The 26928-nt window shown below is 41.0% G+C and overlaps 2 protein-coding genes across 4 annotated transcripts; one reads left to right on the forward strand and one right to left on the reverse strand.

The window, feature by feature from the left end:
- The first annotated feature begins 806 nt into the window (after positions 1–806).
- Positions 807–4176, forward strand: LOC105694954 (antichymotrypsin-2). Of its 3 annotated transcripts, none has more exons than XM_012416116.2 (10): positions 807–877; positions 955–1103; positions 1537–1661; positions 1721–1903; positions 1973–2183; positions 2269–2483; positions 2556–2735; positions 2810–2945; positions 3019–3174; positions 3893–4176. In XM_012416116.2, exons 2-9 carry the CDS (start codon positions 1070–1072, stop codon positions 3171–3173), a joined length of 1239 nt encoding a protein of 412 aa, XP_012271539.1. In that variant the 5' UTR covers positions 807–877; positions 955–1069; the 3' UTR covers position 3174; positions 3893–4176. The 3 variants fall into 3 exon arrangements, with proteins under 3 accessions (XP_012271539.1, XP_012271540.1, XP_012271541.1); XM_012416117.2 differs by lacking the exon at positions 3893–4176 and adding an exon at positions 3251–3871; XM_012416118.2 differs by lacking the exon at positions 3893–4176 and adding an exon at positions 1169–1439 and having other exon boundaries at positions 955–1078; positions 3019–3871.
- LOC105694956 (putative phosphatidate phosphatase) lies at positions 3708–26853 on the reverse strand. The gene is made up of 8 exons (XM_012416121.2): positions 26684–26853; positions 16977–17128; positions 12483–12587; positions 11861–12060; positions 9787–9844; positions 8461–8637; positions 7581–7676; positions 3708–3835 (listed from the first exon to the last, which is right to left on the reverse strand). The coding sequence occupies exons 1-8, from the start codon at positions 26745–26747 to the stop codon at positions 3761–3763; spliced, it is 927 nt and encodes a 308-aa protein (XP_012271544.1). The 5' UTR covers positions 26748–26853; the 3' UTR covers positions 3708–3760.
- Between the last annotated feature and the right edge of the window lie 75 nt (positions 26854–26928).

Consider the following 26928-nt stretch of genomic DNA (forward strand, 5'->3'; position numbering starts at 1 on the left):
AAGGCTACCTGGCTCAGGTTGTCGGTTGCGCGATACGTTGTTTCGCTCTGGCGGCATCCCGCGGGGGCTCTGCCTGCTGTAAGCCGGGACAAGCCCGCCGACTGAAACTCGTATTCGCGGGCCGACAGCCGAGCCGGGTTAGTCGTCGGTGACGGTGGAAGCTGCTGGATTGTTCGCGGTAGAAGTAGTATACCCTTCCGGTAAATTATATCCGCAATTCAATGCTAACTGGCAATGTACTCTACGACTTACCCTGTAGTTTGCGGCGAGCGTTGTATGGACGGATGCGTATGGGTTATGAAATCCTGGTTCTGCGAGTTCCTGGGACGCTGGGAACTCAACGGAACCAGGTGCCTATGCTTAGGCGGGTCCCGATCACAGCGGCCTCCTCGTGGCGGGACCTGGGGAATCGGTGTCATCCTTATGGGATGACACCGATTCGCGAACTAGCTGTGAAGTAGAATTTAATTAAAATGAAATTGTTCACCTTCCCGTAATTTAAATAACCAAGAGTGCTCTTCCCTTATCATCAAAAGCAAGCAGTGTCGGTAAGCGTAGGTAAGCCACCCTTGGGGGAAAAAAATGGTGGAAGCTGACGTACGAAACCAGAGGGCAGCACAGAATGCGATCTCGCGACCCTGCCCGTGAGCAATCTCCCAACTCAACTCTGTTTCCTATCGATTTAAGAAGTTTCGTTAGACGTTAGAATTTTTTACTTGAACCGTGGTGCCATCCCTCGGAATTTCTCGGAGCCTCCTAGCCGCGCTGGAGGCGACACTACCAACTGAAAACTGTACACGTCAATTATTTGTAGACGTTTTCAAACAATTTGTCGAATTTTTTTAAACAGTCAGGTGGTAGTACGTAACAGCGAGAAGTATAGTGAATTTTATGTTTGATATTTTCTGTCTTTTATCATGTCACGTATTTTAAATTATGTATTGATTATTCCAGGCCGCAGTTTCTCCTTCTACGGCCTGAGAATTCCAGTTACTCTGAGTCAACGGAGGTATATAAATGGGTTAGGATCATAATTGGCGTTATTCAATTCTCCAAGCTCAGCGTCTGAATGCAACAGGTTGGATTGGATATAGTGTCTCTACGTAAGTGATTTTATATTTAAAAAAGCTTATTCAGCCCCTCGTGTCTTCTGGACACTTGTTGACAGGTGCTTTTTTTTTCGCCACGTCGGTAACCTAACCTAGAAAGATGCGCTGGCGAGCTCTATTTTTAGCCGGGAATTATTTCACCGGATTAATGCGAGGACACTGATAAGATAAGCTTATAATACAGTTCCATGTGTAAAATAAACTTAGTTGATGGGGGTCAACGGAAATTATTCATGTATTTGGTTTGTTAACTTCATCGATGACTTGTGTGGAATTATTTCACTGTGAATAGAAATTCGAGTGAATTCACAATTCTTAAAATGAAGACAGGTGAAATTGTCAATTAATTAATAGTTCTTAAGAGTTCCTTTTTTTATAAATCTGTACCTCGATATCAGTGACGTACTTTCTTTCTTTTTGTTTCCAGCTTTTTGGGCCAAGTCAATTGTCTTTCTGCTGCAACTCGCACATTTGAAATCTGTTGTCATGAGTTACGCTAATGAGGGGGAACTATCGATCGCGTGCAGCGAATTTGCAAGCGCCTTTTATAAAGTATGTTCATGTGTATCTGTCTTAATATGTCAAAAGCATAATGCTGGAACGTTGTCTAGGCTTTGGCGTCAAATGTCGAGGGAAATCTGATCAGTTCTCCATTGAGCGCTCACATTGTTCTGGCTTTACTCTCTCGTGGAGCTGGTGGCTCGACCGCGGAAGAACTAAACATTGGCCTTAAATTTTCCAAACGGCAGCAAGCAAGTCACGAAGGATTTAAAGAACTGCTCGTCACACTAAATGTAAGAATGCTCAATATTCCATATATTGGTAATATTAAGCATTAAATAATGAATATATATTTATCTCAGGCACTCGATCAAGTGGAGCTTAGCTTGGCTAATACTGTCTACATTCATGAAGGTTTCGAATTATTTCAAGAATTCCAAGAGCATAGCTTAAAGTATTACAATTCCACCATTCCGACTGTTGATTTTGAAAATAAAGTAGCTGCGGCTACAGAAATAAATCGGTGGATTGAGGAGAATACGAACAAGAAGATTAGCAATGTCATTTTGCCTGGTAATTATTATTTCTGTTTAAAAATTTAAACTTTTGATTCACCATGAAGAGAGTGAATGATATTAATAATATTTTACGTTTACAGTTGACATTAGTGAAGACACTCGAGTGGTCCTGATAAATGCAATCTATTTTAAAGGACCATGGGCTCAAAAGTTTGACCCTGCACTTACAAAAAACAGGGAATTTTATATCGCTCGTGATAAGAAAGTTCACATACCTACCATGGAAAAGTCGTTTGCATTTAAACACGGCGATCTACCAGAATTAAACGCCAAATTCGTTGAAATTCCATACTTTGTAAATATTCTAATTTCATAATTTATTAATACAGATCCATATGTCATTATTTATTTAAATTATAATTTACAGAATCAGAGTTTAAGCATGGTGATCATTTTGCCAAATGAAGTGGAGGGATTACGATCACTGGAAAAGAGTTTCGAATGGAACGCCTTATCGAAAGGTTTACTTTCATCGGAGAAGATCGCATTACGCTTGCCCAGATTTAAAATGGAAACTACGATGAATCTGAAAGACGTACTCAGCAAGGTAAATGAAAAAAATTTCATCAATCGCAGAATTCTAATAGTTCTACTTACATCTATTTACTCGAAATATTGTAGATTGGTTTGCAAGGAATATTTGCTGACGATGCAAACTTCAGCAACATGTCAAACGTTCCTTTAAAAGTAAACAGAGTCATCCAGAAAGCTTTCATCGAAGTCAACGAAGATGGTTCCGAAGCTGCAGCTGCTTCTGGTAATTACCACCGATCCCTTACTTCTTAATTAACATACTCTTTAATGTATTCATCGGTTTCATGTTTTTACAGTTGTCCAAATGAGACTGCGAAGAATGATACACGAACCGGAAGAGTTCAATGTGAACCATCCTTTCATATTTGCCATTCGACACGTCCCAACTAACATTCCACTTTTCATGGGCAGTGTTCGCGAGTTTGGAACGCACATAAAAGACGAGTTGTAAAGTACGTTAAATGTGCGCTTTTACGTGACTCATGTTAAATGTACTTATTTTTTAAAACTGTACTTCTCTGCCTACAGCACCGACCATAGTAAAGAGATATTTATGGACACTGTTTAACCGAACTGTGCATATCTAAACGCCAATTAATCTGTATAACTTGGTCATACTAACATTTAATTGCCAATGACTAAACCCATCGAACAGAAACAACTTAACCATGCGTGTTAATAAAAACAAGTGTTAATCATCGCAAGTGACATGAACTTGGATACTGATTTCTCGTGTATTAATACATCTTCTAATTTAACTAATTTTTTAATTGTCTATGTACAACTTCCCTTATGAGGTGTGCAAATATGTATGTAAATTTCCCTAGATGTTTTATCAGTGCGTGGTAATAAGAAATTACTGCAATTTCAATAGGAGATAGAAGGGCGAGAAGTGCTCGAGAGATCAGTTTTCGGGAGGTTTCACCAAGGACTGATGACAGCGAATGATCGTTTTATTGAAGTGTTAATACCATAGGCGTATAATAAATTAGTCGGACAGTAATGACGATGAGGAGGTCGAGTTAAATTTAAGGTGCACTAAGTCGTCTCTGGCGGTCGTGATGACATGTCGCCATACATGTGCAAGCAACGCCTTAGCGGGCACGATTCGCCCTGAAATTAAAAACCAAGACAAAATCGAAGCATTAATGATCAAACGTATGATTACAGGTAAATCGAAGAAGCGATTTCCCGGAAAATAATTGCATTCCAAGCCCCCAACGTCCCACGTTAATTGCAAGCAACGAGAATTAGTACCTCCACCCCTTGCCCCAGAACTCTGGTAAAGTTTTCATTATAAACTAAAAAAAAAATTGAAACAATTACTTCCAGGACACTTTAACAATAATTCATGGTGAATAATAAATCCAGGCGGTAAGATGTTTAATCTTATTTGATACGATTAAATTCCTAGGCCCTGCGGGATTTTATATTAAATTAATATTGGGTTGATACATTTTCTTCTTCTTTTTTTTTTTTTCTTTAATCCGTGGAATCGTGTACATGAAGATTAAATTACCGAAGCAGATACAGTAAAATATACAGACGACAGAGTATTTATTTTACAAAGACTAAGGGATTCCTCCGAGAGTACTCGCTCTTTAATTCCTAATAAATAACTCGAAAACGATCTTACCGGCACTCCCGGGAAATTAATTATTTATATCCCTAGTTAATTATGCGATCGCAGTTGTATATCAGTACGTATTTAGAAGACTTTCACAGGAATTATTCCAGCCAACGACGCAGTCGAGACGCAATATTAATTATTCCTAAATAAAAAGGTGGAGTTAAATTAACGGTATGAAAAGAAAAACCAAAAAATACAAGCGTTTACCGTTTATTTAACAACAATTGGATAATCCCCACGTGCAAAGCAGACATGTCGATGTACACGTTTCGCATAAATCTCGCACCTGGATCGACAATTGCGACAATCGCGATTAAACAGACATGAAGCTTAATTAAAAAAAGAAATAAAATACGACCCCCTTTCGGCACGCGATAATGGATCTTGTATTTCTGTTTAACAATATCCATCGTCTCGACTTATATTAATATTATTTCACCGATAGTACGAGAGATAAAATATTTCTCCGGTTCACTGAGAGTTTCTTTTTTTCTTTTTTCTTCCCAGTGTATGAACAAATCGAGAATACACACGAATGGAAAGAGAGGCGCCGGCTTTTTCCTTTTTATTTATTAATTTTTCTCCTTCACGCCACGGAGGAAATCGCCATGTATAAATTATTAATAACCTTTATAATAATGAATACTATGCGTTCTCTTGCTCCTTTTCGACTCCCTATTAAGAGACATATTTATATTCCTTTTTGCAAATAATTCGCCGAGATCGCCGTCCTAGGAGCGTTTACAACGCTTGAATAAATATATAATTAATTAATTGTTAAATGGAATAAATACGGCTTTGGCCAGCGATATCAGGAGAGTGCGATTTCGCGAAAGCGATCGAGGAGTCTTCGATTTTTTAAATTAAAAAATTAAAAAAAGGGGAACGAGTCTCCTCTTCAAACTGACGAGGCTTGATGCACCCTTAAGGTATACTTAAGGTCCCTTTAAAATACCTTTAAGGCTTTTTCTACACGGGACCTATTAAAAAAGATACCTTTAAGGTGCCTTTAAATGCAGAAGGACGAGATTCTGTACTCCGAAAAAAAAAAAGATTAGTTGACTTAAACAAATATACATTGTCGCCTGAGACATGTATAATCGTAAGGAACAATTATTTCGTCGTAAAAAAAATTGACGCTGTTGATTTAAACTAATTTTATTTATTTAGACATTTTTTCGGGATTTTCTTCTCGCGATGGATATTTCTTCGAGTCAACTATCAACTTATTTTTTTTCTTCCCAGTGTGGAACGAATATTGGCAGCTAGGAATTAATTTGTTAACGGAGAGAAAAAAGTCTTTCAGACTTCGGTTGACTCTCCTTCGATTAAATGTCCCCATTATCCTGACAATACTCTCGATAATCAGCCTAATTAATATTTTCACACGCGCGGAAAATTTAATAACAATGTCCCGAGGTCGACTGACAAAATGGAGCACCTAATCCTGCGAGTTAAATATAAATACTTTCACGTACTATCAACTAATCCTTGTTTAACCAGAACTTAAACAATTATTGTCAATCCTCTCTTATATAGGAGTCTGGTTACCACATTATTGCTCTATAAAAATCCATTTAAGAATCCTGGATAGTGCTTGACATTTTCCCTATCCTTACCTCGCACTTTATAATTCAATTAACAACAACAACAAATGTTAACCAAGCGTAGGAATTTAATAGCGATAATAGCTCGCTGATAGGAGAGTGCGTTTCGGTGTACCGATAAAGAAAAAAAGAAAAAAAAAAAAGAACGGGGGAATTTATTTCCCAAGGATGTTATTAATTAAAAAGAGGAACCTTTAATATGCAAATTCTCGTTAAACCTGTACGGAGTTCCCGCAATTTCTGCAAATGAGATTCGCAGGCTATCACCTCGCGCTAATTACCCTATTAATTTATCATATGCCGAAAACGCGTATTTACATGTGATTGTGTAAATACCCGTTTTACTTCGCACCTTCAAGGTTTACTCATTAACTTTCCGGAATTAAATTAAAATATGCCCAGGCATAATTAAGGCGTAATTCGAGCGGCGGGATTTTTAATAACCGCGCCGGGAATACTTCCTAGTATGTATAATATGTATATATATAATATGTATATATAATTAGTAGTTTGCACCTCGTCGGTAAAATCCAGGCAACAATATCTCTATCGAATCTACGTGCAATTTATATCTCGATATCGGCGAATCGGCACGCCTTATCATCTCCTAAATAAACAATGTTAACAAGGAACTGATAATCCCCTGCGGTAAAAAATATAATATCATAATTTCGACCTCGATATTCGACATCGACCTCGAAATCGCGAATGTCAAGGAGCCTAATCTTACGATTACGCTCGCATCCTCGTGGATATTAATTAAATAGTAATAACTATCGTATAAACAATCTCGGAAGAACTTGACCGAAGCTCGGTATCAGGAAAGATAAAAAAGAATTCCTGAGACTTTCCAGGAGGAAATATTCTCAAGAATAAAATCCCCAGATGCAACGACGGGCAAAGATTGTTTATTTAAATTAAGGGAATGTGAAAGTGGCATCGGGTCGTCGATTGTTTATGAAAGATATCTCCGAACCGGGTGTAGCGAATCGTCTAAAACTTTGCAACATTAATATAGAAGCTAGAAGGAAGGTCCTCACCTGCGAGGAATTTCAATTTGTATAAAAAAAATTTTCTAACGTCTATAAACAAATGTTTATAGTCACGTTATAAAGTGTCAAACGATTCGGTGTACCCGGTTTAGAAGAAAAAATTTCATAAACAAGATCCTGACGAGACTTTCGCATCGGCTTAAGTCGATGTTTCTGTTTTTTTGTTTATTTATTTAATAATGAATGTCGACTCCGTAAATACCCAAGTGAGTATATAAATGCAAGGATCGAGTTGCCCATTTTTGCCGAGCTTCGACGATTCGGGTTATCGCGACGTATATGTATATCTATGTATCTCTATGTATAAATATATATATACAGATTCCTGGGGAAACCGAGCCAGGATCGACCTGGATCGTTTATCCTGGATCTTTTAATCGTCATCCCTGGGAATTGGCTGGTCCCAGGACGCCAGTCGAATTGTCATTACTCCTGGCGATTTACACGTCATTAGACGTCTAATTGTTGATTTTCTCGTGTCTAGGCTCTAGAGCGACTTCAAGCCCTTAATACAAGCACAATGCGACCTGATTGGGTCAACAGATGCGATTAGCAGTGCCATTATTCACCTGAGTCCCACCTTCGACTTCGTAATCCCCCGAGTGCAGCTTATCACCTGGTGATAAGGGGCTCCTCTCTCTGAATAGGTCGGCCACGCAGTAGGCCTGAAATGTCATACTCGAAATTGTTAAAAATAATTCCATAGCTTAATTCTAGGTATCTGTGTGTTGCTCAAAATAATTGTAAATGATAGTGAAAAATTTTTCTATCTAATGATTTTTTTTTTTTTTTTTTTTACAAAGTGTAAAGAATTAATTTAATTCCATCGGAATAATTCTTAGATACTAAATCTGTACTTGTACTAACGTGTCGAATGATTCCGTGTAATTCTCTCGAATGTTTAAAAGTGCCGAATAATTTCGTGGAAATAATTCGGTAGTACGGAGGGCATTGTTTCTCGTAAGAGTATGAAACTTCCTCGAAAGGGTCACTCTCGGGTGAAATCGAGTAATTCCGGTCTCGGGTAAGTTCATCTCGGGTTACGGAATTACGGAGCTCGTATCTTAAACGGCAATTTTAATTCCAGCTCTAAGTAAGCCCATCCGCCTTTCGACAATTATGTTTAATCTGACCGCTTAATTAGCCGAGTAAGGGAAAAGAAAAAAAAATAGGCCGTAACGAGTGATTCATAATCAGCGTACTTCCACTTTCATCCGCCCCGTTCATTGATAAAACCGATTATGGAAACCATTTACCAAATCCTTTTTTTCATTATAAAAAAAATTGTGAACAAAATTCCCAGACGACGAAATCATCTGTCGACATTTTCTCCTATCGGTTATGTATGAATTAAAAGTGTAAATTGAATTTTATACGCGGTTTGTTTATTGACTTTTTAGGAAAACTGAACGTTATCCTGTCTTTTGACAGTGTCAATGACACACTTACCATTAATACTGCGACGACTACTCCCAGAGTAGATCCTGCCAAAACGTCACTCCAATGATGCTTGTAATCAGTAACTCGTGACATCGCCGTGAACCAGGCCATCAATAAACAAATTATTTGCAATACGTGCTTCAACAATTTGCTACCTTCCCACGTGAAGCGCAGTTGCAGGTACAGCTGGAAAAAAAAAGAAAAACGCGAAACTCGCTATAAAAATGAATAATAAAGAATCGTTAAGGGGATAAAATCGAGAATTAATTTCTATTTAAACGGAAAGATATTCCCCACCCTCAGTTAATTTTGAGAATAATATAAATTAACAGCCTGACAGTCACTGATTTTTAGAAACGCACGGACGTATGATTAGCAACTATCGACGCGACGTAAAAAAAAACAAATGAGAAAATAAAATCGTCTCGGCCAGATTCATTTCAATCGACTATGATAAACATCGCTTAAAATCCCGGGCCTTCGGTGATAAATATTTAAACGAGGCCCAGAGATGTTATTTAAAATTTGACTTTCAGATCGGGCGGTGATTTAAAAAATAATTGCAGGGCTCGGTGCACCGAGCTTGACAACTAGTCATTACACGGCGAGCCATTGACATATCGTTGTGTGTTTTGTCGACGCGATAAATCCCGATCACCGTGCTTGAACACACATTATTAAATAAAAATAGAATATGAAGAAAGATATACCCGTCGCCTCGCGCAGATCGTGGAGGAAACAATGTATCGATACCGCGAATCATTCGATAATTATCTACATACCAGCCTAGCAACAATTCCTCGCACGATTTGCAAATGATCCTATCGTCTGTCATAAACACGTTTCGTAATACATCGTTTATGAAAAAAGGAAAAAAAAAAAAAAAGAAACGAGAAATCCTGCTAGAACTTACGCAACGCATTCCTACTTAACTTTAAGCCTATTACACCATGGTGTAACAGCGTTAACAACAATCTTTACAAGTCGTGGTAAATAATTAAATTCCTACCAGAAGATTAGGGGAGAAAAAGAAAATCAAAAGAATTAATTCGGAGGTTCAACGACCCCTCTGTAAAATGAATGAAAAATTAATTCCCAGTTCCAAATGTGTGACAACATTTTCTATTGTTATTTAGTGTGCAATTTGTTTGTAGGGTCGTTTTTTTCTTTTTTCAAGAGGAAGTCTGACGTTTCGGTGACCAGGGGAATTAATATCTTGGGGATTATGAGGCTTGGCGACATTCAAGTCGAGTCGCTGATTACACCTGTGAATAATGCCGGTGAGTAGGTACTCAAGTATGGTAGTTTAGGTAGAAAATGTTGAAGGTAACTTACCGCAACGTAGAGCATTGTGTAGGCGGAGAACGACGAGTGGCCCGAGGGGAAGGATAACCTGCAACGAATGGCACGTGTCAGCTGATTCATTATTGCCGTGGTCAATGCTCAGCCTAAGGGATGCACGAAGATTTATTAATGCTCCTCACGAGCACGGTAAGTGATAATGCACCGGGTAATGGTCTGGGAAAGTTCGCCAATTTATTGCCCCGGTAAAACCGCGAACAGCTGATTCGACGTCAGCTCTTCTGGGAATGACGACATTAATTTCGAAAATATCGCCAAACTATTTATTATAAATTTTATCGTCGCAGCCAAGCTGCGAGACTCCATGTCGAGCTTTTTCAGAAGTCACTCGGTACTCGAGATTAATATTAAAAATGATCTACAACGATTTATCGTAATTTCATCGTCGCACTAAAGCGAACAGCTGATTCGACGTCAGCTGTTTTGGGGATTACGCCACGAGCGACATTAATTTCTAAAATGACGTATAAATATTAATTATAAATTTTATCGTCGCAACAATTTGTCAGAATGTCATCGTTGCCCTGTAACTACTCTTCAGGTAAAAATTCGATTTTTTTTTCCTGGCCAAGGAGAATTCGAAAAGGGAAAAGAGAAGCAAAATGTTGAAGAAAATGGCGAACCGAGGCAAACTCGATCTCACGCACGATCTCTCCGACTCGGTTACTACGAATAACGAATGAATGAATTCTCTGTGGACTTTTATCGACTCGATTCCTTAAATGTCCCTATATATAGAACTGTCCCTCTCTCTTGCACAAGAGGGCCACGACTGCGTAGAAAATATCAAACGGGCTTTTTTAACTCGGCGCGACTTTTTATCACGAGGCCTCACCCTAACCAACTCCGACAAATAAATCTCCGTGGTCCCAATTAGATGATAACAAACAACGGAAATAATTCCATAAACCCTCAAACCATTCCTACAATGAATAACTAATTTTCTCCTCCACGCACTAATACTGATAACATATAAAAATTATATTTAAAAATTGATAAGGCTCCTTTGAAATATATCTATATGATTTGTATGACCGAAAGTAGGTGGCAAACATTTATCTTTATTTATTTTTTATTTTATACCGCGCAGGTGGCGTTAAATAAAGTCAGGCCCCGTTCTAAAAAATCAATTTCCTTTTCCGCTCCTTTTATCGAGTGTGCTTATTGATAAGCTCGTCTTACGAGCCCTTGCATTCCGATTAAATCCGATTAAGGATGTTTAGAAGCGATCGCAAAATTGCATACGTAAGCAGTGATTACCAGGAGGGATAATTACGAGAGAGATCGAGTCTTGTCAGTTTAAATCAATTAGGATATTCCGGGATAACATTTAACATTATACAAGAAATAATTGGGCCGATTAAATATGGCCTCTTAAAAATGTCCAACAATGAAGTGAACAACAAAAAGGACACGATACAATTTCCGATTAACATTTTATACAATGTGTCAAGGTATACAGAATTCAATTCGAGGAGAGTAATAAAAGCTACTTATTCGAGGAGGACGAGAGGCCAAAGGCCCGGAGTAATAACCGTAATTTACTCAGAGCAATCAGGAGTACATTCATGAGTCGACTACACGTTTATTAGTACAAAACTCCGTGGTTGATTAAAGGAAATAGAAACGCGCCGTAAATCTATCCAGCGACGTGGCAAATAATTCACCGAAAGTGCACTTAACGAGCTTGAGACCAGAAAAAATGTCAATTTTTTTTTCTTACTCATCGGTCGAAATTTCGGAATAATTTCTTAGGGCAATTAAGGGTAACGAGGGTAATTCCTCTAAGCGCTCATTAACGATGTTAATGTTACTAATCCCGGAAATTCAGGGAATTCTCAGTCTCTGACTGAGAGGAATTCCTTGCACGTGAGTGCGACAATTATTCACCCACTCTCTCTTTGTCTCATTGCACCGATTAAATTGAAATTCTTTTTTTTTTTTCTTCACACGAGTCCTGCATCATTAAAATTCCTAAGACGTGAGATTTAACGCCTGTCGCATTTCGGGGTAGAAATAAATTTCTAGGCAGAGTCATTTCGCTCACCTGACTTCCTTCAGCAGCTTCGTCGAGAAATTCGAGGTACAGGTGAAATCCTCGATGTATCGATGTTGATTCTCAAGCAAATTGCAATCAACATTGGGTACACAAACCGTCATAAAATGCGGCCTCAGCCTTCCGATCGTGTACTTCGCAATGTCAGTAAAAAGCACCGTCGTTGCAGCTCCGAAACCGAAGATGCCGATCTGCAAATAAAATTAATTGCGACAATTAATCGAGGCTCAATAACGATCCGGCTTCACGTCACTTTTACGGTAACATACTCTGAGAAAAGAAGAAAAAATTCCTTGAACCAAAGAAATATTATTTTAATTCAAAAGATTAACTCCCAAATGAATTGTCGCAATTCCGAAGAAACGTTGCGTCCAATTTATTCCAGTTCATATCGAGTCAAATTAATTATTCCTCGGATTAACAAAGTATTTCTCTGGTTCGATGTAAATTCTTTTTCTTTCTCGGTGTAGTCATCCAAGATCCACTAGCGATCTTAATCGATGGTCACGTAATCAGGCCAACTCGTGTAATTAAGTTAACGACATGGGTTAATCGAGTTGCGGGCTTCCTGTGCTTGTGAAAAGTAAATATGCAAAATAGGCGAGGTAATTACCTTCGTATATGCCTTCCACGCCCAAGAAGGCATGGAATACCCAAAAAGAATCCTCGAAGACTGGTCGCCGGATTTCCTCGTGTGGACGTACTCACCCAGGATCATCTGAAGCGAGATAAAGGACTCCGATGAAAATTTCAATATTTATCGTGTTTGGGATGAAACTTCTCTTATTAAAATATAGTATTATTAATTTGACATTAGTCGTCATTTCTTGATACGTTCGAAGTAAGAATGTCGTCCTGGAGGACCGGCTCCTGTTAGAGAATAAGAAAATTATCCCGGAAGGTTGGGCGATCAGCTGATCAGCTGATCAGCTGATCGTCGGCCTAAATGCCGTCAATTACTGTCCTCCCTACAGAACGATTGAAGAACATCTTGAGCTCGATGAACCCGACATATCGACGACAATGCATCTCCAAAGGAAGATAAATTGTCAGAAAACAATAAATCTACGAAAAAAAAAAAATCGATCAAACCTCAAGAAAAAAAAAATTAATCTCCAGTCAATCGAGGACCGTGTCTAAGAAATAATTCCCAAAGGCTCAGGACCTTCTCCTCGCATCTAGAGCAAGGGAACCTCTTTTTCGAACTCCCCTTTACTCACAAGCACTGAAGAAAAAAAAAATGATATTGTTTAAAGAAATCTCACAGGGTTAAATCCCCTCGACATCCCGAAGGCTCACCGAGGTGCTCTTTATCCCGACAAAGAGGCGAGCATTTCGGAGCATCGACCCCTGTGCTCCATTTCGGGGATTCCTGAACGTCTCCCGAAATGTCGGAGGAAGATTAATCGGCATCGGGAACGATTCTGGAAAGGTTTCATCCCGAAAAAGGATCTTAGATCGGCGCTGACAAAGAGGAGGATCGAGATGAAAGGGATCGCGCGTTGGTCTGCCGACGAAACCTGCGTACATGTTGAAGAAATCCGTGTATAAAGGGATCGCTTATGTATACATATAATAAGTATATATATAACGTATACATAAATAGGAATCGCACATAGGGCCCCGTTAACGGCCAGAATGCAACGAGCTCTGGGCCCGCTTTGTCGGGATTTCGTTGTCTTCTTCCCTTGGGGGGGTTTTACCTTCCCTTCCCTTAAATGAAGGAGGAAAGAGAGAGGAGGATCCCGAATTCCTGCAGGACGACTCCAGGGAATAATGCTCTTACCTGCTGCTCAAACCTATCCAAGCAAACGAGCCTGGACCGTTTTCAAATCTTCTCATTTGATTTATCCCTTTTTCATCACATAAAAAAAAAAATGGTGCCATTAATTTCAGCTCCAAAGAATTATTGCCGATAGAGTGGGAGTAACGAAATATTAAATATCCCTCCATGGACAACGAGAAGTAATTTAACATCAGCTCCAAAGAATTTTTATTCTTCCTCTTGGTAAAGGGAAATGTCGAAATTTAAATATCCTCGTTAAAAAAATTCCTATAAATTTATGAACAATTTATTCCGATATGAAAAATGTCGCTTTTTTGGCCCCTGTGGTTGTGGAACTGTTAATGCATTTGCAGGTCTCGTAGATTTAAATGTCGAGGGAATTCCTTAGGAAAGTCCATAAATCCGAGGAGCTTAGGCGCCAGGGCACGTCAGACCATAATCTCTCCACCTGTTCAAACAACCATAACAGGTACTTCGTACACATCTAGAAGCCCTTTCATCCCGAATTCCTCCCGAAAATCCCCATATTCGTCATATTAATTTTCTCCCCCCAAAAAATAGGGCGCCGCAATCTCAGCTGTTCAAACCCATGCTCGGCAACGAGTACGGGAATTTATTGTACCGATGCATTATGTCGTGCATTAAATCCAAGATCATAGTTTTAGGGTAGAGAGACCTAGGTACTCAGGGGCTAATAATAGGGCGATTCCTCGGTACACTCACATATGCACCGTAGAAAGTCATAACTCGTCCTCATGCGTCTTATTCTCATTTTTAATAAGATGTGCCCTTCAATTCTAATCGAACTCTTCTAATAGAAACTTAAAAATTGTCTATCATTCGCCCATTGCCATTTTAAAAGTCAGTAGATAATTTAATTGTCCGAAGAGGCATTAAAATTCATTTCATAAATCCTTCGAAATGTCTCCTAAACTCTGATCGATCTCCGAGCAAAGAGGGAACCGCGTATCGCACTTAGCAATTAATGGCGCACCTCGATGTCCCCATAACATCCCCCCATGACATGCGACACTGAGTGCACCGCTTAAGGGGATGCATCCGCAAAAGTGTCCCTTATAATTGCAGAAGGATTGCAAAAGGATTGCCGAGGAGGCCGGAAAAAGATTTACGGAGCGAGACGCCCCTCGGCCGTAATAATGCCCTCCTCCTTTCTCTCTCTTTCTCCCTTCCTTTGTATCTTGGCTCAAGGCGTGCCCAGTTCCGACGTTATCTTTTATCTCCTTACAGGTGCTCGAGAGAGAAATCTCGTTTCTCCCTGTTCTCCCCGCATAGAAAGACGATTGCTGCGCACCGGAGCTCCAGAGACCAAGGACCTCCTCGAGCCTCCAAAATAATCCTTACGAAAAAGGATCGGGTAGGGGAAGGACTCGGTAAATGGGTTTATCCGAAACTAAAAACTGTCCAAAAATCAAAGGACCAAGAAATCTGCGCCCCATTAATTAATTATAATTTTTTGATAATTAAATACCGCCAGGAAATGCGAGTGATCCTCGAGGAGGGTCAGAGGAGGAGATAAGGGATGCTTAGATCGCGATTTCCGTCCCGGGAGTACGTGTCAGAAAAAACTGTTTCATACAAAAGATGTGTGTAATAAGGTAAGGAAGAACTTTTGTTTGTACCATTTCCCTGTGCAATGCGTAATTACTGCGGAATCCTGAATGTAGATTGCGCAAGCGTCAAGTGGCGCCCCGGTCCCGAGAAGTTTCGATAAGGGATTTTTTCTCCTTATCTCCCGGGATTTTAACGCACTACACGTGCCCCTTGAGATACTCGGAGCTACAAACATTGTACAAAGTGTCGGACCAAGCAGGTCTATGAAAGATATAAACCATAAAGGCAAATATAGCGCGCTAAAAGCGGGGTCGGCCGCGGAAGGGTTAAGAGGAGCTTCGGAGGTGGCCTTAAAGGGGGTAAAAAAAGGAAAAAGATAAGAATCCAAAGAAAAAGGATCAAGTGGCGACAAGTCGAAGTCGGCCTTCAAGTTGTCGCCGAGTGCACCAAGGTGCAAGGGGGAAGGAAAGGGGCAGAAACAAGAAGAGAGCTACCTTTTCCTCTCGACGTTCCTTTGTAATGTCGCTCAAGAGCCGCGGAACGTCCACGTCTTTCTCCATCTCTTATTTCTCCCTTAAGACCTAACCCACAACTGCGGAACACCGCGAGAATTCCTCGAGCATTATTAATAAACAATTAGGAATCATGAAATAATTCCCAGCCATTTTTCATCCTCGAGATATTCCCTCGGGGCGCGACCCGGCGCAACGAGACGGAAAATGAATTTCCACGATGGCACAATCAATCGCAAAAAATGGGAAAAAAATATTAACGAGGAAAGCAACATTCATAAACATTCGAGATAATTTTTTGGTAATTTAATTCCACGGAGAAGGCACCGGAAAAACGTCCAGTTTCGACGGGGCGCTCCAAGTTTTCCATTATTTCGCAGGAATTAATCTTCTAACTTTGTTTATCTTTTCATGGAAAATTCAGTGATTTTGCAATGGGGAAATTTAAGATGTCGAGGATCTCAACGTAGTGGAGGATTTTCTACCGAAACGGAGAGGCCCAAGAAAAAGAAAAGGAAGTAAAAAAAAAAAGAAGAAGAGAACTCGCGAGAGGACGAGAACGCATCTGTCAAACCTCATCGCTGAGGTTCTCGGTAGGTCCAACATAGACTCGTCAGGGATGTCTTCAGGGTGTCTTCCTCTTCTGAGAGGTGGAGAACTGACGGCTTGGCTTGAGCAGAAGGCGAATTTCTCTCGAGAAACGTATCCGGGATGGTATTCACTAAAGAGGGGCCGAAGAGGAACCCAAAGTGCCACCCGAAGAGGAACCCGAAGGGGACAAATGGACCGGTCGCAGTGCCAAGTAAAAATACTAAAAATACATTAAAAATGGTAAAAAGAGACTCGCGCACGTGGCCGTGGAAGAATGCATTCTCCTGCCTGTAAATCGATTCCCACGACTGCAACGAGCCCTCGGTGCAATCTCATCCTCGTTGCAGAAGGCGAATATCCCTCGAAAGTGGTAAATTCAATATCCAGTGCGTCAGATATGTTGGCATTAATTTTTATAAATAATTGCAAAACCGCTCTAATGTTTCTGTTATCAATCGCTATATGCTAATCGGGCGTCGATGACTGGTCGAACGCCTCGATAAGTGCTGAGAGGTTGGGGGTCATTTTTGTAAATGATTTTACATTCGGAGAATGTTTATACCCGGCTACGTGGAAATATTTCCAGCGAGATCGTCAGCTCAGGTGCAAGAATGACGCGATCCTCGAATCAGTTGACATGACTCACCAGACATATAGGTAGAATCATGCCGGTGACGTAAAGATTCGTACTGGTGACCGTCGATGATCGGAAGGGGTGATAAAGTGACTCGTCGTTGCAGAAAAAGCCTCTTTGATTAGGCCTGCCGAAGAGGAAGAAGACGAGGACGCACAAGCCGACTGAAACAATCAAGAGAAAATAATTATTAAATAATGAAATAATTCCGAAAACAAAAAAAAAACGGTGCAAAATCTTAGCGTCAATGATCGGAGCGTAATTTCTAATGATTTATGGAAGGCTTCTGAAATTTCCTTACAGGCTGAACCGACGAGAATTAGAGGATAATTGCGGAGCACCGTCTAGCCCGAGAAAAGGCGAAAAAGTATCGGCAAGACAAATTGCACAAAAAAAAAAAAGAGAAAAAAAGAAGAAAGAAAACCCGCGAGTTAGTATGCGAAAGTTATGCAAACTGGTCTCTCCTAGCTTCGGGCTTCCCTTCCCATGTGCCCCATAAAATTACAGTAATTTCGTAATGGTGACCGACGACCACTCGGTGTTTAGTGGTACTAGAGGGCTGGAAACCACAGGGTGGAGGTCTCGGTAACGAGGAGCAAAATCACCTCTCGGGGTGCTCCAATTTCGAATTACCGAGTTTGCTTTCGGCCCCCGACGCGAGATCCGGAATATCGCTAGTTAAATAAATAAACACGCGAACCTGGCAAAAGCGTGGAAAATTAAATGAAAACATCACTCGCCAGATGCGTCCAAGAGAGAAAAAAAAATAAATAAATAAAAAAAAATGATATTAACAAATTATCAAGTCCCCTCTTCGTTGGATATTAATGTAGATCTTGCAGCATATCGATAATGAATCCCAGTGATTATTTTCCCATGTCGGAAAGGAAATAAATATTTTCCCACGCACAATGACGTCGAGGCCATCGTCACTTTCCGGGAAAGCTGTGTTGCGTTAAACTGCGTAATAATTGCATCGAGTGATTAGATCAACGGGAAGTACACCAGTGAGGGTTATTATTTTTATTTTTAATAACTACCCCGAGGACGGGAAACGATTAGAGAGAGAGAGAGGGACTTCTCATCGTGTCGATGGGAGTTTGCGGAGTAGTGTCGCACGACGTTAATGAATAAATGACAAGAGGTAATTGTTTGCGGTCAAGTGTCTTCCCGTAGCTTTTTGCGGAACCTACATTGACTAGGTCGGCGTTGCGCATCGATTATTGAGTAACTACCGGCGACATTATTTTCCACTTAGCTCCCATCAAAGTCCATAACGAGTCGAATCTCCCTCCCCCGCCCGATCCGCGTCAACTCATTATTTTTTCTTAACAAATGTTAAATTATGCCAAGTCTTGCCAAAAATGTCAAAACTCGCCTCCGAGCCCGATCAACCAGAGGAATTAAATCCAACAAAACTGGCCGTAAATGATTAAGAATTCATAAAAAAAAAAAAAACGCATCATCGTCCCTGAAGTGTTTAGACACGAGGTGGCATCTCCGTGAGAATAATCACTCCTTAATCAGGTGTTAACTGGGTTACTCAACAATCATTTTATCGCTCTTAACACTTCGCGATAGATAAGCGTACTCCGCGATTAGTCACTCCCTCGGGTTTACTCCTTTCCCAGGATTTATCTCTTGACAACGGAGTGTCAAGTGCTCGACAAATAAGAGTACCGGAGGTAAAAGTACACAATTCGAAGTACCCCGAGTATACATACCTCGCGACTCGAGGTGCGCGTCTCGAGTGCACCGAGTGCAGTTGCATTTTTATTGTTTAACATTTTTTACCCATTTTTCACTCCCATCCTTTCTCCCCCTATGTTCCCCTTTTTCCCCAACAAATTGAACGCGGCGACAGGCGAGATGTTTCCTCTGTAAATACACCTCTGTGTCGAGAGTAATCCCCGAAAAAAAAATGTCGAGAAATCCTTCCGACATTGAAAAATAATGCTTCTCTATCCATTTCATAATTTTTTTTATGACAACACCGAGTCGCTTGGTCCATTTAGTATTTTTCAAAAATAACAATTGCCTGTTTTATCCCTTCTTCGCATGTATTATTTTTTTTCCCGTACTTTTTCTCGTGAGAGTCGGTACATCGAGATGCATTGACAAGTGTCGGCCAATTTCCGCTACACAAGCCCATCCTGTCTATTGTTATTACGGCAATTACGGGATTTTCTCCCGTGAAGAGCCATTATAAAGTGCAACAGACGAGGAAAATACCGCAAATTGTCGCACAACTATCTCGGATCATTGTTAAACAACTCGGGAATAAAGTCCGCTCTAATTTCGAGAGTTCTTCGGTGAGGGAAAAAATGGCGGGGCAATTGTTGTACGTCCAATTGCAATGTTGAATTTCATTTTCGAAATTGTCAGAGGGGTGGCAATTGTTGCTAAGTGTTGGATGGTTAGGGTATTAATAGACTTAGATAACGTTATTGGGGCAACACGAGTCATACGCCGACATTATACATTGTCGTACATGTCGCTGGCGAATAATTGAAACAATGCCAAGAGGGATCTTGCGGGTAAATAGACATTCTCTGTCGAGGAGCGATAAAATGACTGCAATCCCACGTGGTCGTTAAAATGGTAAATCTTCGCCAAACAATTTCCAGGTGAATCATATTTCAAGATACGATCGACTTCCGGGATTTCATGAATGCGAATTATTCTCCGCTCGATAGGAATCGATTTAACGCGAAGTTCGATTAATGAATTCGTTGAATTAAACTTAGTTTCTAGGGCAACAAAATATTTCATTGAAATTAATTTAGGAATATTTCTCTCGTTCCAGAAACATGAATAAGAGGTCCTGAATGCCTATAAGGATATTTCCAAGGAAACTTTCTACCAGCCCAACAATGTCACGAGTAGGAAATTTCTCGGACCAATAATATCATTAAATAAATAATAAAATTCCACGGACACAACAGGATCATGCCCCATCTTTACGCCGGGAATTTATATAAATCCAGAGGTCCTGAATGCCTATAAGGATATTTCCAAGGAAACTTTCTACCAGCCCAACAATGTCACGAGTAGGAAATTCCTCGGACCAATAATATCATTAAATAAATAATTAAATTCCACGGACACAACAGGATTATGCCCCATCTTTACGCCGGAAATTTATATAAATCCAGAGGTCCTGAATGCCTATAAGGATATTTCCAAGGAAACTTTCTACCAGTCCAGCAATGTCACGAGTAGGAAATTTCTCGGACCAATAAAATCATTAAATAAATAATAAAATTCCATGGACACAACAGGATTATGCCCCATCTTTACACCGGGAATTTATATAAATCCAGAGGTCCTGAATGCCTATAAAGGATATTTCCAAGGAAACTTTAACAGCACAACAATTCCAGAAGCTGGGAATCTCTCTCGGTCTATGAAGAACCACCACGGAACTACCGATTCCCATTGGTATGGTAATTCGCGTTCCATGCACGCGCGAAACCCGTTCGCTGGTTAAGCCAACCCCACGGGGTTCCTGTTAAGGCAACAATGGCCTGTAACAATGATGGATAGGTGAGGCTTTCGAGTGCACATCGTCCATGACGGAGTAAACCCTTTATTTATGCCGACGAGGCTCTTTTTCCCGCCGACTCGACCGACATGACAATGGCCAAGGCCTTCCTTCCTTGACAGGCTGTCAAAAATTGACACTCATTGTCAAGGCACTGTCAAATCGAGGCATTGCCAAAAATCAATCGCCAAGACCAAACCCAAGTCACCCGCTCCCTTAATTCGCTCTTTATCCATAATTTTGTCACACCTTTGCGTATGTTCAAATAATCGCGTATGATATTTTAATTTTTTTCTACCCCTTCCGAAACGATCAGCTGATCGGCGCAATTTTATATTCCTTCCCGAAGATGTAATGCGTGTACCATAATTTTTCCACCTGTCAAAATTACCGCGTTTAGTTTTTTTTTTTTAATGTTTCTTTTCTTCCCGCAGTCCTTCCGGAGCGATCAGCTGATCGGCACTGTATTCCGTTCTTGCCCGGAAATGTATGACGAATGCCAACAATGGAACGAGTTTCAACCTTATCCTTGGCACATATTCTTGATATGAGCAAGGTGTCCTTATCCTTAATCACTTAACGACCGACAACACCTTCGAGCGTCGACATTTTGACTTTATGTCTCTTTCTCACCATTTTTCAAGATCCTTAAATCTCCTTCCCCGAGGAAGGACGCGAGATAAAAAAGAGAAAAAAAAAAAGGATAAAAACGTTTCCACGCCAAGTCGGCCTTCAAATAGTCGGCAATGATATCACCGGCGATAAGCATTACGCGTGACTTCGTTAAAATTATTAACAACAATTATAATCTAAAGCGCGCCTATAATAAATCGGCGGACCCTGATAAGTAATTAGAGCAAAGGATGGGTTTCCCATAAGGGATTGTTAACATAATTATGCTAATGTCAGGATTAAACAGAGCTGAACCAATATGCAATAATCAAATAGCGGGGATGGGATCGGTCAATTGACATGTTAAAGGAGCACGGTCATCGTCGTCGGATGAATGATCGCAATTTTAATAATAGCGCAATTACCGGCCTCAAAAAGAATCACTTCTAATACGGCAGAAATTCTCCGACTGAATTACACGTCACGCTTCCTAGGGTATTTTTAATCTGTCATAAATCATTAATTATGTCACGAGTTGTTAAGCAAATGCGAGGGCACACTTTCGCCGCGATCGGCTCTGCAATTACACGAGTACATAGATTACGATGCATGCAACGAAGGAGGGAGAATAAAAGAAGGAAAAAAAAAAAGAAAGAAGAGAAGAGCATCTAAAGTCCACACTCGGTACACGTCGTAAGTGTTGGTAATTGAGAGGCCACGTGGTGCACATTATCTGCACTTTCTCGCACATAGGGTGTATTAACATAGTACTCACCCTACCCTGAGACACTTTACCCGTGCATTACCATCGGGAATGCACTCTAAAAAAAATCTCGCTGGTAATAAAAATTAAAAAAAAAAAATAGCCATCAAATTAACAGTTCCCTATAAATCCGAGATCAATTGTTTCGATCACTTAAATGTTATTCAACATCACAAGGAAGAAAAACTACCTGATTTCCAAGATAACAATTTTCAAGTAATAACAAAAATATAGTACACGTGCCTCACTCTTCCTAAATTTGCGTTGCATTTTTTTTTTTCAATTCATTAACGGATAAACTAAGAAATAAAAAATGTATACACGCGTTCCCTTCCTCCTACACGTGCTTTGTATATGTACATTTTTTTCTTTTTCCTTAAGTTGCACAGGTAGATACGTAGGATGTGGAGTGACACTGATAAGCGGCCACGTGGGCAGTTTTATCAGAGTTTTCGCGCCTTCTGTGTTGACTCGTTTATGGTTCACGTATCTACATAGTACTCTCACTGTGCTCCGTGCTCGGCTACTTGTAAATTGCCGGGAATTATGCCGAGGGGAATTTATGCGAGGACGTTAACTCAAAGACGGCCGAAGAATCCCCCGTGAGCGAATTACGGCCTTTTTAAGGCGAGAAGATGAGCAAACGAGAGATAATCAGGAAAAGGGAGATAAAAAAGTCCAATCCAGAGGATTTCTGGATTTTTTTTTGGCTTTCTTTACAATTATTACAGGAAAACGACAATTGGAGTACATTTACTGCAATACCCGATATAATTAGATCCAGCTCTCGATATATAAAAACCAACGTAGGTACTTAGGGGAATTTTTTCTACCGACGTCGATCAAGTTCCTCGACGTTTTTCTCACTTCACCTTAACCCCTTGACACACGGAGTCATTTCGACGTAAGGGCGAAATTCGCCTGACCGTGCAGGCAATTTTGGACCAAACGTCGGACGCCTTGGGCGCTCTTAGTAGCCAAGGGGTGTCACGAGAACACGCGTTAATCTTTTCTAGGGGATTTCTAAGCTCTCTATTCTTGTCACTCCGGATGAAATCCCCGCAAAGAACATTGTTAACGATATTAACCGTACAAATGACATGAATTAAGGCTGAAAAGAGCGTTCATTGTTGCGAGGAGAGGCGTGAAGTAACGAGCGGCAACCTCTCGTTGCTCGGTAATGTCCGCGCAATTGTCGCACGTATCGTCACCGACACTTCGGGGTTTTAGAACCGTCGGTGGACGTGGACGTGAATTATTGTCCGGCGACGAGGAGGCAATTTATGCGGACCGACAGCCGAATTATCCTTTCTATGTCGGCGCCGCCGAAATTGGCCCTCCTCGTCCCTTATCACGAGATTCGTCGCTTCCAAGGCTGCAAGTCGCAACTCCGAGGTTACCTTCCCTTTCTTCCTATTATCTTCTCCTCTCTTTGTTATTCCCCGTCTCAATAAGTACCGCCGCAATGAGCCAGAGACCCGTGGCGAGTTAACTGAATAATTTCCGGAACAAAAGTTACACTAAAAAAAAAAAAATAAAAAAAGGGAGATCGAAGGAATCGTCCAACGATTCGGGAAAAAAAATTTTTTTTTTCTTCTACGAAACTAATTGACTAAGGGAATAATTATTAAAGAGTACCGCAACAATTTTTCTCAAGATTCCGACCGAGAATGCAACTACCTGAATCTGGGGAATTGCAGGAAATTAATTGGATTTATTTTAAATGGCATGAATGTATACGGTAATAATAATCGAAAGGGACTAGGCGAGGACTTGACAATTATTCCTGGAGTTTGGATACACATTAATTGGATTGAAATTAAAAGAAGATAGGATATCAGGGGTGTAGGGGACTTGGAAATCATTATTTCAAGGTCCCGGCAAAAGCTAAGCATTGGCGATGCTCTCAAGGATTCGAATTGCACCGGAAGTGCGTAAGCTTTATCACCCGGAACGACGTAATTGCACGAGGCGATGGGACGTAAAGTTAAGAACCTTCCAAGGGTCCTATCAATCTCTAGGGGCCGATCTGTTAACATTTACATTGAGCTCGAAATACCCAGAAACCGGCGTAACTCCATGATAAAAAAGAAATAAAAATTAAATCCCTCCTTGAAATTAATTTTATTCCCAATTTATTCCCACTTAATCGATGAACCCTCCATCCCTCCCTAACGGCGATGAAAAATTGATATTAAATTGCCCCCGTGAAATTAATTTCACTTCATAGATTTTTCTCCTTTTGTAACGTTGAGAAGAATGAAAAAAAAAAAGAAAAAAATTACCCGTTATCTATTACGTGCGGCCACTTTCTGCGGTTTGCGGCTATCAGAGAGAGAGAAGGAGAGCGTTAGTCATCGCCGGTAAAAAAGAAAAAAAAAAGGAGGTAAAAAATCTAACCGAGCGTTACGTACCGGGAGTCATATACTTCCAGGAGAAGAAATTGCGGCAATTAATATCACTGACTAACCCGTTACGCCTAGACAATAGGAATTTCTACGTGTCTTAATAATGCCCCCGAAAAAAAAAAACAGCGAAAAAAAATCGATAAAAATGTCAACGTCCCTCCAATAAGTATCAATGGCCTATCGTCCTTGTCCCCGAGGAAAGCGGAAACTTTTTCGTGGATTTTTCTAACATTAAGACAAGTTAGTTAAAATTGACAACGGGTTAAAGTACGCCGAGGAGATACACTCCTCTCGGTGATGCACGATTTATTTCCGCGAGGTCGTCGATACGCAATCAGGTCTGTACATGGTCGACATAAGACGATGTACCACATACAAGACAATGTATACAGAGGAGTAGATCTATACAGCCAAGGCCTAGATATACGTACGGCTCGATTAATAACGTATGACCGAGTACACAGACAAAAGTTTGGTCAACATACGAGGAGCTATACTTCCGCGGCCCCTCGTCATCGATCGTCCTCCGTGTTTACGATATACAATATCTACCGTGCAGATGTTCCGAATGTTAGATTACACATAGAGTACCCTCAAACGATGTTTGCGCGACAGTAAAACGACGTATGAAAAATATAACGACCCCGCCATGTCCACTTTTCACCGTGAACAATGAGAAATTACCCGACAACCAGCTCGAGCGTCACCCACTCCCCTATTTTTCAATTTATTTTTGCAACTCCGAAAATCGACGAGATATCGAGAAATGCCTGAAATAAAACTTCTTCCCTGTGATATCGGGAAGGAGTTTTGTCTGAGGCATTTTTTAATCCTCACCCTGCAGAAGGCGGAAATCGCTGGGAATCGAGATGCAGTGCGAAGGGGTTGGGGGTAGAGACCCTCTCGCGGAAAATCGAGGTTTTCTCGGAAACAACCCGTGGTATGGAAAAATGGCTTAAACGAAAGTTGTCCCTCGCATTGCAGGGAAGAACTTTCGTCGGAACCGTTTTTCGATATCGAGGGTAGTGAAGGATCTAGGAGTCCTTGATTAAGGCTATCTCGCTGGGCGGTGTCGCGTGCCCGCTATCACCGTAGTAAGAAAGGGCATTTAAAGGTTTTCCTCGACCCCGCAGGGGGTGACCTCGGTACGGATCATCGAGGCGATAAATTACATTGTAAACACAATAATGGCCGTTATAAAGGACCATTACACTTAAAGAAACCACCGACGACAGGCTTCGCCGTGTCCGGGCCTCCGGGTGCCGTTAAGCTGTCCGGATTGCTGATTTACTTTGCAGGAATTCACTCGGCAAGAGCGATCCAGCAATGCCTTAGCGATTTCGAAATGACCCAGGTGAAATCATCATTGAATGTGTTCCGACTTTCCTGAATGACTAGCTCTCTCTTCTGCTCTTTCCCCCGTGACATATCGATCGTGCAAATTCCCCCCAAAATTATATCCCTATATTTAATACCGAGCGAATAATTCACTCTCCATCTGAAATAAATTATTAAATTATACCAAAGAAATTTGGATCTGAAAATGGAAGAAAATGGCAATGGGAACCCTCAGTGGAGATAAAAGCATGCCGTGATAAAAATGATTATACGTAATTGCCACGTGTCGACCGGAGTGAAGGGATAACGAGGAAATGAAAAGAGGAGAAAAGGAAGGAAACCCTTTGAAAAAGGAGATACCGACACGAAATTACAGTCCTAGAGGATTCTTAACAGAGGCAACCTGCTACTGTCAGTTTGACAGTCGAGGCGATCAGCTGATAGGGACCTGTCACGCCTTCTTAACCTGGCTCGGTAAGGTGTCAGGTGCCATGATTACCTGCCAGCCTTCTCATACCATATCCGTCAGCTACATATTACTTGCTAACCATTGCTCGACTAAACCAAAAAAAAACAATACAAGAACCCCTGCGGAACGATTCGCCGTCAGGCTAAAAAGATAAAAGAAATAAATAATTTTATTTCCATCCCCATTTAAATATCCTCTTAATTCAAGTCAACGTCAACAACTCTTTAATTCATTTTCTAAACAACGAAATAATTCTTTCTTACAATTATACATGATTTAGGATACGAGAATAACCCCGTAAACTTAGGTATTAATCCTAGAAAAAAAAAAAGTGCGTCGCCTCGACACGATTTCCCGCGACGTAATTACGCAGCGACACGTGGGCAGCCCATCTGTCAGTTTGACAGGTACGATCAGCTGACACTCCGCGTTCCGGCGTTCCGTATTCAGGGGCAGGTGTCGCGATAACCTGCCAGCGCTCCCGTCTATTACCTGCCCGCCACCCACGACCAACAGCGAGCCGATAAGCTCGGCAGGGTTCAGGAAAACGATCGATCGAGAGGTTATCGAGGGAATTGGACTCACCAATGAAGACGCAGAGGAAGTCAACGACTATCCTTGTAAGGATGCTCCTAGTGGATCGGTCCATCTCGCCAGGTACAGTCCAGTCCAGGGGAACGGCCGAATTAATGTAGGCCACCGATTGGCCCGTCCAGCGAAGCACAGTCCTACGATACAACTATCCTCGTACGCGGCTCGCGCGCTACTGACTTGCCGCTGAGCGGCGCCCGGGAAGAGCATGGCCGCCAGTTCGCGCGGCCGCCACTGCG

The sequence above is a fragment of the Orussus abietinus genome, unplaced genomic scaffold, assembly GCF_000612105.2.
Source record: "Orussus abietinus isolate OABI.00-Male unplaced genomic scaffold, Oabi_2.0 scaffold86, whole genome shotgun sequence".
In the NCBI taxonomy this organism is placed as follows: domain Eukaryota; kingdom Metazoa; phylum Arthropoda; class Insecta; order Hymenoptera; family Orussidae; genus Orussus; species Orussus abietinus.